The sequence below is a fragment of the Crocuta crocuta genome, unplaced genomic scaffold (genome assembly GCF_008692635.1).
Source record: "Crocuta crocuta isolate KB4526 unplaced genomic scaffold, BGI_CrCroc_1.0 scaffold129, whole genome shotgun sequence".
In the NCBI taxonomy this organism is placed as follows: Eukaryota; Metazoa; Chordata; class Mammalia; order Carnivora; family Hyaenidae; genus Crocuta; species Crocuta crocuta.
In genome coordinates this window covers 10,039,997-10,052,141 of record NW_027551571.1, presented here as the reverse complement: position 1 = coordinate 10,052,141, position 12,145 = coordinate 10,039,997, and the positions used below count along the sequence as shown (strand labels likewise).

The 12,145-nt window shown below is 47.2% G+C and overlaps 1 protein-coding gene across 1 annotated transcript in view; it reads left to right on the top strand.

The window, feature by feature from the left end:
* NBAS (NBAS subunit of NRZ tethering complex) overlaps positions 1-6,876 on the top strand; it is a 334,140-nt gene extending 327,264 nt beyond the window's left edge. Inside the window, exon 52 of the mRNA XM_077750930.1 lies at positions 6,451-6,876. Coding sequence (XP_077607056.1) covers positions 6,451-6,726 — 276 coding nt within the window. The 3' untranslated portion in view covers positions 6,727-6,876. The remainder of the gene's footprint in view (positions 1-6,450) is intronic.
* Positions 6,877-12,145: the final 5,269 nt, after the last annotated feature.

The window sequence follows — 12,145 nt, the reverse complement described above, 5'->3', positions numbered from 1 at the left end:
GAAGCACCCCTGTCTGAAGCTAATAATGACCAGCGTCTCTCTTGTATCAGCTCTTTGCCCGGCACCGTGAAAGGCACATCCTTACTTTAACTTTTTACCAATCTTGGGAGAAGATAGCATTCTAGTTTCACAGATGAAAACACAGACCCAGAGGTCATACAGTTAGGAACCACTGGAGCTGAAATTTAAACCGTAGATCCACCGTTCAAAGCCTATAATGCCACTTGCTTTACTGTAGCGAGGCAGGCTGTCTTAGCCCGGAAATGCGTTGTCTCTGCAGAGAAATGAAATTGCTGAGAGCATCTCGAATCATATCAGCTCTAAGCTGGTCTAACAAGCTGCCCACTATAGGGCTTCCTTTTTCAAACCCGTTAGGGTACCTGGGTCTGGGGTGAGCACTGCTGGGGGCCAAGAGCTTATCTCCTCCCAGAGTGCTCTGGGCCATTTTTTGATATACCTCATTGGTAAGAGAGCACATCTGGATTGAAAGCTGCACCTTTACCTCGAGCATGTTGATCTTGGCCCTGCCCAATGGAGTTGCTCAGAATTAGATGCCTCCATGGACAGTCCTTCACATATTTAGTATTGGTGATTCCTACCCTCTTTTGTCTTGCCTTGAAGGCACTGGAGCCCACTGACATCACTTACGTGGCTCTGTGTCTAGGTTGGAGGAGGGAGAGCCTTAAAGATTCTCAGTAAAGCATGTTTGGATTAACAGTGTTCTGCAAAACCAAGAGCTCTATCCAGGCTTCCAACTAGTACCTCCTTGATGAGAGTCTGTTCCACCCAGAGAGCTCCCTCAGTACTGCATTCTCACAGTTCTCAGCTGGATGCCTCTGGTGACAGGCAGCTCACTCCCCGTAGGTCAATCTATTCGATTTCTAGGCCTCGTTGGTGGTTGGTTGACTGACTTAGTTGAACAGATATGTTAAGCATCCGTCGCGCACGCCGGTTACTGTGTGCAGGACTGAGGAGTGGGCAGCACGTGTGCAAAGATGACATAAAATAACATCTTCTGTTTAAAGGAATTCTATGCAGATTCACACATGAAATGATAGTGCAAGAAATGAAAGTAGGAACAGGGTAAGTACAAAGCATGGAACCAGCCAAACTCAGGGCCCGTATGACACAGTGTTTGCTGTGCTCATAGAGGCGAGCAGGCTGGGCTTTTCAAAGATTCTCTCCCATTGCTGGAGCAAAAGTTAGATGCTTTGTCCTAATTTTGGTTTCAGAAGAGGCATATGCGACGGGAGGCTGGTATGTAAGTGGGGCCTAAATATCTTTAAAATAAGCAGAAAACAAAAGAAACCATGCAGGTTTATATACTTATCCGAGTATACGCTCGGGCTGCCCCTTTAGTTTCCTGCCCTTGCAGTTCATGTTTAATAACTTTTATTAGTAGCAGTGTATGTAAAAATGAGACAGGTACCCTGTCCTCCAGTAAACAGGGAAATAATATTAAATAATCTTCTTCAGAGTAATTGGAATGAGGCCCCACATACATTACACTACCGAATTTCAGTTTAGCTCATTACTATAATTACTCTTAGTTTTGTATAGATCCATAAAATCAGAGATTTTAATTCAGAAAAGGTTCATTACCTGTTGTTGAAACCGGAATTAAGAAGATAACATTTTAATGGCTTGGAAGACAGTAGCACTTGGTGCTTTAATAGATTTATTTCCCAAGATCTGCAACGTTTCTTTTATTCTCAAAAATTAATTACTGACAGAAGAAATAATCAGTGACTGAGATGGCATAAAATGAGTATTTACTCATTTTATGATAGTCGGGTACCCTCCCCTTCTGGAACATGCTTCATGCCTGGTTTGTTTGACTCTAACAACTTTGGCCATTTACTGAACCTGAACTCTGCACCAGGCATTGTACTGAGCACATAACAGCATAGATTATCGCAACCCACAGAGATTGTCTGTTTTTCAGATATGGGATCTGGGGCCCGGAGAGATCGTCCTTAACAAGGTCACACAGCTGTCCAGCAAAGAAACCAGGACTGGAAATTGGTCTCTGGCCCAAAGTCTGTCTTTTTCTCCCAAGACCAGCCTGCCTCTGACTCGAATTCAGAGTTATTTGATCAGAGGAATTAAATCAACTGACCCTCCTGGACTTGTCTCATATTTATTTCAAACATCCAGCTGAGTCCAAAAATGACAGAATGTATTTTTTTTTCCTCAAACCCTAAAAGCACCAATCAAGCAAATGTCAGGGATGTGTGATTTTCCACAGACTATATACCAAAATAATTCTTGATCAATTAAAAAATTACATATCTTTAAAAGTCAGAAAAGAGTGTGTGTCTGAGATCCTTTGAGGAATTCTAAAACCTTTAGTATTTAAAGCAATAGAAAAAAAATCATAAAGGAACAGTTCTTTTCCTGACATCATAAAAATGTTAAAACTTCCGTAAAACAAATAATAAAAACAGAACTGTGAACAGATTAGAATTTGTATTATAACTAAAATCAGGGTCAATAATTTAAGTTCTAGAACTCAAAGAAAGCATATACATAAAAAAATTCATTTGTAGTATTTCAGAAATTTCAGACATTTAAAAACAGCTGAAATATCCATAGCAGGAAAAGCTATAGAACTGTCATCTCCATTCAATAGACTATTTTGTAGCCATTACAGTCTTTAAGAATGAAAATTATGTAGAAGCACCTATAAATCTTTTAACATTGCGAGTGAAGGAGACCCACAGTCTCTGCACGTGGAGAATTACTGGAGGGGCAAGTAATTTCCTTGTGGGATCCACATGGAGAGGATTTGTTTTTTCAAACTATTTCCCCCCCTTTTTTTTTTTTAATTTCAAAGAGGAAAATACACCAGGCTAGAATGCATGATGGGTGACAACCGGGCTTGCAATACTTTAAGTTAGAATTTCAGTCAAAATCAAGAAAAATGAAGAAAAGTTGAGGCTCAACACGTTAAGCTGGCAGCTCGGCAGTGTGGCCGGCACGCTTGGGAAGGTCTGGGGCGCCGCGGGGCACTCTGATGGACTGAGAACAGCGACTCAGTCTGGCCTTGGCGCCCCGGGGGCCAGAGTGCTTGGTGTGTGACCTTGGCCAATCCATTTCTTCTCTGACCCTCGAGCTCCTCTTCTTGAAGACGCAGCTGTTGGAATGAGTCCTCCCAAAGGCCATCTATCTTTCCGTATTCTTTATTTTGTCCCAAATCTGCACAGTACACATGTCTCCACAGTATTTTCTGTTGTGTGTGACAATTCTACAGCATGCTCTCCCCATTCTGTACCTTTGGCAAAGAGCCAGAGCCAGGTGCAAGGTCAAAGAAAGGACATAAAACACTTCCATTTTCTTAGGACCTGGTTACGAGAAGCTAAACTAGAATTTCCCCCCCAGGCCTTGGCCTGGCCACCACCTAGGAAGCCCAGTGCAGGTCAGCAACCTCTGAGGGGGCCAGGGCCCAAGGGGAAACTTTGTATTTCATTTCCTGGACTTCTGCCTTAGGCTTGCTTGCTTGCTTTCCTTTCTTCTTTCTTTCTTTTTCTTAACGTTTTATTATTTATATTTGAAAGAGAGAGCATGAGTGACGGGGGGGCAGAGGGAGAGGGAGGCAGAGGATCTGAAGCAGGCTCTGCACTGGGAACACAGTGAGCCAATGCGAGGCTCGAACTCAGGAACCATGAGATCCTGACCTTAGCCGAAGGCCAACGCTTAACCGACAGAGCAACCCAGGCGTCCTTGTCTTCTGCTTTCTTAGCCAAGGGAGTAGANACTCACCCCCCCCCCCCCACCACCACCACCTGGCCAGGCCAGAGCAGCCATCTGAAAGGCTGGACACATCCAGCAGGAAACCGATTCTGAGGATGTCAGTGCGGCAGAGAGAAGCAAACAGAAGAGAGGAGTATGAGCAGCAGCAGCTGCGGGCATTGACAGAACGCCTCTCTTCCTCCAGCTGAAAAAATCCATCACTCCCTTCCTAGGAAATCTCTCAAGCCCCCAAAGGGAGGGCTTGTGAGTAAACAGAAAGAATAATAAAGGTGTCCTAGCCTTGAAGACTTATTCAGGGCAGTGAAGAAAGTTTTGCCCTGCAGTATTTGGATTTGAGACTGTTATCTGGTATTTTATCAAACATTTGCCTGTAGCATCCTGGCACACATTTGTTCCCTCCTAGAGGGCTAAGTGCAGGGATTCTTTGTTGTTAAGGGTGAACCAAAAAATTAAACGCACAGTAACTCAGATGTCCTGTGTGTGTGTGCGCAGACGCACAGGGAGGCGTCAGTGCTCAGGGAAAGGATGAGCGCTTTGGGGCTACTCATTCGTGGATTCGTCCCACAAGCCTTGCCGAGCCCCTAGCTTGTGGCCAACACTATTCTGGCCACTGGGGATGCAGGGGTAAACAAGGAAGGTGAGACCGTTGCTCTGGAGGTGAAAAAATAATAGGCAAGTAACCTAGTGAGGGATGAGGGCTTCTCTCCCAGCTCACCATTCAGCACCTGCATGACATTGGGCACATGACTTTGACCTCACTGGACCGGTTTCTTCATCCATCAAATGAGATTGTAACTGTCTTACGGGGATGCTTTCAGGTTGTGCTCGCTGGCACATGGATGGCCCTCAGCAAATGGCAGACACGGTGCCAGTGGGGGCAGTACTCACGTGGAGCCAAGACTCCTGTTTCCTCGCTACGAAGAAGAAGAGGGAGGGAAGCTGGGAGGAAAGAAGAGACACAGAATCCCCAAGCAGACCCCGCTGGAGATGCTCGTGCCCCTGCAGCAGAAAAGCTGGTCTTCCATGTCCCTTTCCTTTCCCACCACCTCGCCTCTACAAACAACACCCAGCACGAGATGCTAAATTGAGTTCAGCCTAAATGTCTTCCTGAGCCCCAAGTGGGTGAGCTGCATGTGCTTGTGTTGACAAAAGCGAGAGGCCCAGGGTTTGCAAGAGGCTCTTCAGTTCTAGAATCCGGCTCTGTTCAGACCCCCTGCCGGGAGAGCACTCAGCACGTACGTGCACCACGGACAACAGTGTGACAGCGTTCAATGATGTGGGCGCCTCCAGCCGTATAAAAAAAAGTTGATTAAACTGGATGCTGGAATAGAAGGACGATGAGGCCTCTGTGCCCTCGACAAGCCCCCAGTCTGGCAAGGGAGACAGACCTACGACTTCCTCCCACGGGAGGAGCACATATAAGGAAGGATCGGCTTGGCCCAGAGATGTAGGGAAAATGCCACCCAGAAGATGGCCTTGGAGGTGACGTTTCCGTTGGTTTTAAAGGATCGCTGAGTTGCAGGAAAGATAGATGCTCTTGGACACGGGACAGTGATTCTCATCCTCAGAAATGCTCTTGCTTTAATACTTGAAGTCGGGAGAAACAGTTGACCTCGCCTTCAGTAGCCTTTCCTCCTGGTGACAGAGCAGGGGATAACATCGTTGGACCAAGCATTAGTTAGTTGGCTCTGAAATGCCACATTATTTCTGTGGTCCCTACAACAACCAAAGTTACTGAAAATGTGCAGTGACATTAGGAAGGACTGTCCTGAAGCTGTTTTATGACACCCCCATGTAAATGAGGAGCTCGGGATTTTGATGTGTGATTAGTGTTGACTTGATTGCCTACAAAAAAATATGGACAATAATAGAAAATAGAAAAGCATGCGCTAAGTGTCAAACCTGTGGAAAACCATACAGAGAATAAGCAGATAAGACCAGGGAGGAAACACAGAGGATATGCAGGCTGAAAGAGCCTGTAAAACAGGCCACCTAACATTGGTCTCCTGGGTTATATAAAAATGCCTTAAAGAGGTAAGTTTGGTACCGAGCTTTCTAGAAGCTTAAGCAAGAACGACCTAAAGCCTTCCTGTCCGTTGTCCTATTTACATCACTGGGGTTGATGGATATATGTTCTCAGAGGAGTAGATAAAAGGGTTTCCTGTTCCAGAAAGAATTTCTTTTCATGTGCATCTGTGTACAGCAGAGGTTTGGGGTTAAAGAACGTGGGCAGTGGTGAAGCACCAGTGAGATGGTAGTTGTGGTCGTTGAAAGCCCGGGCTCTGGAGTCGAGACTGGCCTGAATGCAGCATCCGGCCTGGCTCAGTGACCTGCCACAATGCGAACCAACACTCTTATATCTCATTTTCTGGAGTCCATGACCCCTGGGGTCGATGGGGACATGCCTGGCAGTTTCTGGCCCTCGGTGTCTGGTCGCCGTGGCAGCGGCTCGGGGCGCTTGGCAGGTGGCTGTATCTGCTCAGAACCGTGTCTGTGATCCCGTGTGTGTGTGACCCCAGCCTCACACGCCCGTGTGCGCTCTTTGGCGTGAGCGCCATAGCCCAGGTGAAGGGTGCAGGATGACAAAAGCGGAGGGAAAGGTGGTGTGCAGCAGCCGGGGGGGGAGGGGTATGATGAGGTCGCCGGCAAGGAGTGAGCAGGGCCCGTCTCACATTCTGCTTGTCTCATTTCTTGAAGGTGAATGACTCCAACTGTGACCAAGAACTTCTTTCCCTGCTCCTGGACGCCAGGCTGCTGGTAAAGTGCGTCTCCACCCCCTTCTACCCACGAATGATCGAGCACCTCTTGGCCAGCCCGCAGCAGGGGCCCTGGGATGCGGAGGGACTGGCCAGACAGCTGCGGGAGGCTGGCCACAGGGCCGAAGCTGGGTCGCTCCTCCTGGCCGTGCGGGGGACGCACCGGGCCTTGCGAACCTTCAGCGCGGCGCTCAGCGCGGGGCAGCACTGGGTGTGAGCCCACCCCGGGTCTACCCGGTCAAGTTCCTCAGCAACCCGGTGGGAAGGAGCCCCACAGCCGAACGCTGTCCCACAGGCCACATGTGCACCTGCTGATTGCTCTCAGTGGTTCCCACAAACTGCAAATAAAGCTGTATATAAGCGATGAGCGTCGTGTCCACGTTTTCTTTCTGGCTGTGACCGGTTGACAGACTTTCTCCTTGACTAAGAGAGACTTGTCTCCTCACCTTTTATTTGGAACTGCCTTTTCTGGATGGAATATAATGATTAAGGACATTTGGATGTGGTAGTGGGTAGGGCTGCCCTAGAAAGGGACAGTGTTGGGGGGACGATCAGTGGTTGAAGCTGATGTCCTGGGACATCGAGAAAGGATGTCTCAAGTCAGTTACGCAACTCTGGGCGAAGTTCTCCACTCTCTGAACCTTAGTCGACCATGTGTAAAATGAGGGTTGTATTGCTTATGTCGCAGGGTTGTAGAGTTATGTGCGGTTGTGTGTGAGGCTCTGTGAGATACATAGTGGGGGCCCAAGAAATGTTGCCTCCTCCCCACTTATTAGTGTTACAGTATGTGACTCGTGATTTTGAGGCCACAGCCAGATCAACATGAGCATATGATGTGCCTCCTGAATTAGGGTCCCCACACTTACCACCATCACCATACTAAGGTTGGCATGTTCGCATGTCTAATTAGCATAGAGCCGACCATAGCAAATAGCAGAGGTGTGGATGGCTACACCCTCAGGAATACCAGCACAGAAGGGGTGTTCCCCACGCAGAGGCAAAAGGTCTCCATGTGTGACTCCCTGGCACTTGCTCCCCCTGCAGAAGTGAGTCCTTGAAGGTGGAGGCTCCGGATGGAAGTTCTGGACTTTGCTCTCATAACAGCCTCACACCAGATTCAAGCCACAGCAACTCGGTGACCGGTGGACCAGCTGAGGCCCCATCTGATGCACACTGGTCGTTACCCCAACCCCAAAGAAGTACGTGGCAGGAGGGAAGGAGGAAGGTGGCTGTGTATTAATAAAGTTTAGTTTAGATAGATGAGATGATGGTATATAGGATAATCCTTTGTTATAAGGAAATTTTTTTATTAATTTGAAAAGGTAACCAATGGTCCGTTTCCATATGGCTCTGTCAATCTGTCAAAGCCTGTGGGCTGCATGTAACGTGGCTCACAGTGGGTCTCGGTGTGTGGCATTCTGGGGCAGCCCAGTCTCCACATCTCGCCACACTGTCCTGGTCGGGCCCACACTCCAAGAATAACATCGCTTTACCTTAAAGTCCACACCGTCCTCATCATTGGCTTCACCTCATTTCTGCTCCCATGGACGTAGCTACAGAGTTCTCTAACCAAAAAAAAAAAGTTTTCATCATCTTTGGATGAGATTTATAGGCTTAATAGCCCACTCCCCTGACTTCTGAGCTATTGTCTACGCCAGCACTGAGTTCCTGTCCAAACCTTTGGTAGCACCTGGAATTTGGGAATGATTTACACAAGCCTCTGAAATACTTCAAAGGAAAGGGGTCAACATTTCTCTCCCCATTTAGGTAACACCTGTCCAGGCCTTCCTAGAGCTCTGAGGGCACCAGCTGTACCAGATGACATTAATCAAGCCACTCCCAGGAAGCATGCCTACTGGTCCCTTGGGTTTTCTCTAACCTTCCAGCCACTTTCCATCATTTCAGGTGACTGAAAACATAAAGTGAGCAGTGTTCTGAGGTTCCATTTGAATGGAATCCATCCAGCCATGTTTTTCTTCAAGTTGCAAAATTCTAGGCCCTAACCATGAATTTAACACCGCGACTCTATGGATTGATACACTGAGGGCCAGAGGGCTGAAATGCCTTGCTCGAGGCCAACAGTGAATTGTGGCTCTCCACATTACCAGCCAGCCACTGTGCAATGCTTATATGGAAGGGAGTCCTTCATAACTTAGCTATAGTTGATAGCGCTGCTATAAACATTGGAGTACGTGTGCTCCTCTGGATCAGCACTCCTGTATCCTTTGGATAAATTCTATTTTTAATTTTTTGAAGAACCCCTACACTGTTTTCCAGAGTGGCGGTGCCCATCAACTGATGAATAGATAAAGAAGATGTGGTTTATATATGCAATGGAATACTACTTGGCAATGAGAAAGAATGAAATCCTGCCATTTGCGACAATGTGGATGGAACTAGAAGGTATTATGCTGAGTGAAATAAGTCAGAGAACAGATATCATATGTTTTCACTCATATGTGGATATTGAGACACTGAACAGAAAACCATGATGGAAGGGAAGTGGACAAAACAAATGGAAGGAGGCAAACCAGAAGAGACTCTTAAATACAGAGAACAAACTGAGGGTGGATTTGGGGGTAGGAGAGAGCTCAGATACGAAAATGTCCAAACTCCCCTCTTCCCACACAATACCTAGAGGCCTTCGTTCAAACTTTCCCTGGTATTCCACGTTTCCCAAACTGTATGCGTGGCTTTGACCATATTCTCTTTGTTCTCTGTAGACAAATATTGAGACATCAACACAGGATACTAAAAAGGATGAGCCAAGGATTTTCGAAGTGCCAGTCTCCACTTTGAAGGTCATCAGGACCCGTGGCTAATGATCACAGCTGCAGATTAGAATGACCTGAGGAAAATTTAAAACCCACTGATGCTGAGACCCCCCAGCCCAACCCTAACCATTATCTAGGAGCGAGGCCCCAAGTCATGCTAAACCACAATCAACGGGAAAACTGGATTTATATCACTGGCTTCTTGTCTCTCATTGACCATGTCCCTGTCCACTTGCCTTTCACTCATAGGCAAACAAGGAATGTGACAGGATCTAAATGTGGCTCTTCTGTCCATGCCAGCCTCACTCTGGAAAGGTGGGCTGGGATGGAAGGGGCTGGAGTCCTTGGTGTGGGAGTGCTGACCAGTGCCGCAGACTTTCCGGGGCTTTCACCTGCCAGGGTGAGCAGGCGCTGCCTTTAAAGGGGAGTGACTTAACAGAGAAAGGAAAAGACCCACCACTTACTTACGTGCCACTAAATTTGGACCTGGCGTTGAGGCGGCCCGGAATCAGCTGGCTCCCCATGCCTGTGGCATATTAAGCTTCCCCTTGAAAACTGGGCCTTATCTTTTTGAAAAGAAAACTCATTATGGTCAATGTATCAAGAGAGCATTCAAAAGCAGCTCTGCCCTATTCTTTGGAGAGAGGCTGCATTTTTCTCCAGCTCACTGTAAATGCAGCAGCTCTGTGCTCTCATTGAGCTTCAACAGTTGGGACTCCATATCTCTTCTTAATAACTTTAAACTCATTATAAACTGAAGATGGCTTAGAAAATGAGAAAATAGGAAAATAGGCTAGCAGGTGTTCCAGGGCTTGAAAAGAAGAAAAGGAAGGGTCTTGTTTGAGCAGCCGTGCACTGGTTTTCTCTCTCTACACCAGCCGTGAGAAACACAAGAAGCAATGGCCCAACAGCCGGACACCGCAGACCCCAGAGCCACCGTGCAGCAATCTGCTCAGGGCTATGAGCCAGGAGTGAGCAGGTCAGACTATTTGGAGTAACATGTGACCTCTGGTTTTCAGGCTGGTGTTCAACTACTGGACTGTGAGTTCCTGCCTGGTGGCTGTCAGAGGTCTAAAAGGGCACCACAAAGCACGAGAGGCAGATATCAGAGACTGAGGCTCTCAACAATAGTCAGGCCACAGGGAAACCTTCGGAGAGGTGACCGAGGTGCCCCTGGAGAGGCTATCAAGGCGGGGGCTCTCCCAATGCTTAACCAGCCAATGGAAGGGGTCAAAGTGGAATTTCCACTCTGCTGTAGGTAGGCAACCCTTCGCCTGATGGAATTTGGACATCGAGCGGCAGGCATGCTGCTGAGTCCGGGCTGCTTAGGACAAAGGACTGGTTTGGATCCAGAATCTGGGTCTGAGGACCGGCCTACCTAATTTGTGACTCTGGACAGCTTTACTCTACTTCACTCTGAGGCTCAAACTCCTACTCGACTCCCATGTCCCAAATAGTAGTAGTAGTAGTAGTAGTAGTAGTAGTAGTAGTAGCAGCAGTAGCAGCAAGTAGTAGCAGTCCCAAGTAGTAGTAGTAATAGTCATTGTAGCAGCAGCAGCAGCAGCAGCAGCAGCAGCAGCAGCAGCAGCAGCAGCAGGGTGTGTGTTTCATTATGTTAAAAAAACAAAACAAAAAAAAAATACCATAACATTAACCATCTTAACCATTTCTAAGTGCACAGTTCAGTAATGTTAAGTGTATTCACATTTTTGTGCAACTAATCTCCACAATATTCCCATCTGGCAAAACTGCAACTCTGTACCCATTAAACAGCAACTCCCCATTTCCCCATCTGCCCAGCCGGCAACCACCCTTCTACTCTCCGTCTCTGTAGACTGGATTATTCTAGGAACGTCGTGTGAGTAGCATCGTACACTATTTGCCTTTTGGTGACTGGCTTATTTCGCTCAGCGTGATATCCTCAAGGTTCTTCCATGTGGTAGCATATTTCAGAATCTCCCTCCTTTTTAAAGTGGGGACTCCTTCCATTGTGTAGATATGCACACAATGAGCTGGGGGTGGGGCTGGGGTGGGTGGGCATGTTGAGCAGTGGTCAAAACATTTTGTTCACCGTTCTTCATCTATTCCAGATTGTAATATTATTCGGTGGCACATGTCTGCAGGGGGAAACATTCTGGGCTCTCCCTGGATGGCTTATGCCCAAAGGAGCCAGGATAAATCCCAGAAAGAGCTTGCTGGTGATCCAGAAGTGCATCAGCTGCGGGAGTCCCCAGGGTGAATGAATCCTGGGAGCACAAGCCTACAAGTTGCAGACGTGAGTCTTTAAGCCCCCTTGAAAAGGTGGCCTCTGACCTGCACACCCATTCCCAGTTGGAGAGGCAGAGGATGGAGAGAGGGGGAGGAGGTGGACTTCCAGGGAGGGCGAGGAACCTGGACCCCAGGAACAAGAGTGGCTGTCAGCTCACAAGACAGTTGGGTTTCACCTCCATCACAGTAAGGAAGAAAGCTTCTACTCCTAAAGGAATGCTTTTAAGACATTAAAGGCATTTTTGGTTTTGGTTTTGGATTTTTAATCAGAAATGGGTGTATATTGATTTTATCAAACGTATTTCAACATAGAATAATCTTATTAATCATTTTCTCCCATCAGTTGAAGAGATGCATTGGTAACTCTCCTAGTCCTTGCATTTCCTACCTATTTTCAAATTTTTTGCATTTCTTCAATAAGAGCTAGGGGGTTATAGTGAATCGTCTGTTTGCTACAGCACTGGGTGCAACCACAGTATGTTATGTGAAAGTTGTACATTTTTTCATAATAGATGAGACTTGCCTGTAGTGTTTGTGCACATACAGATTCTCTTTATCAGGGTCTGAGACTTTAGATGTACTAAATCTGGCTTT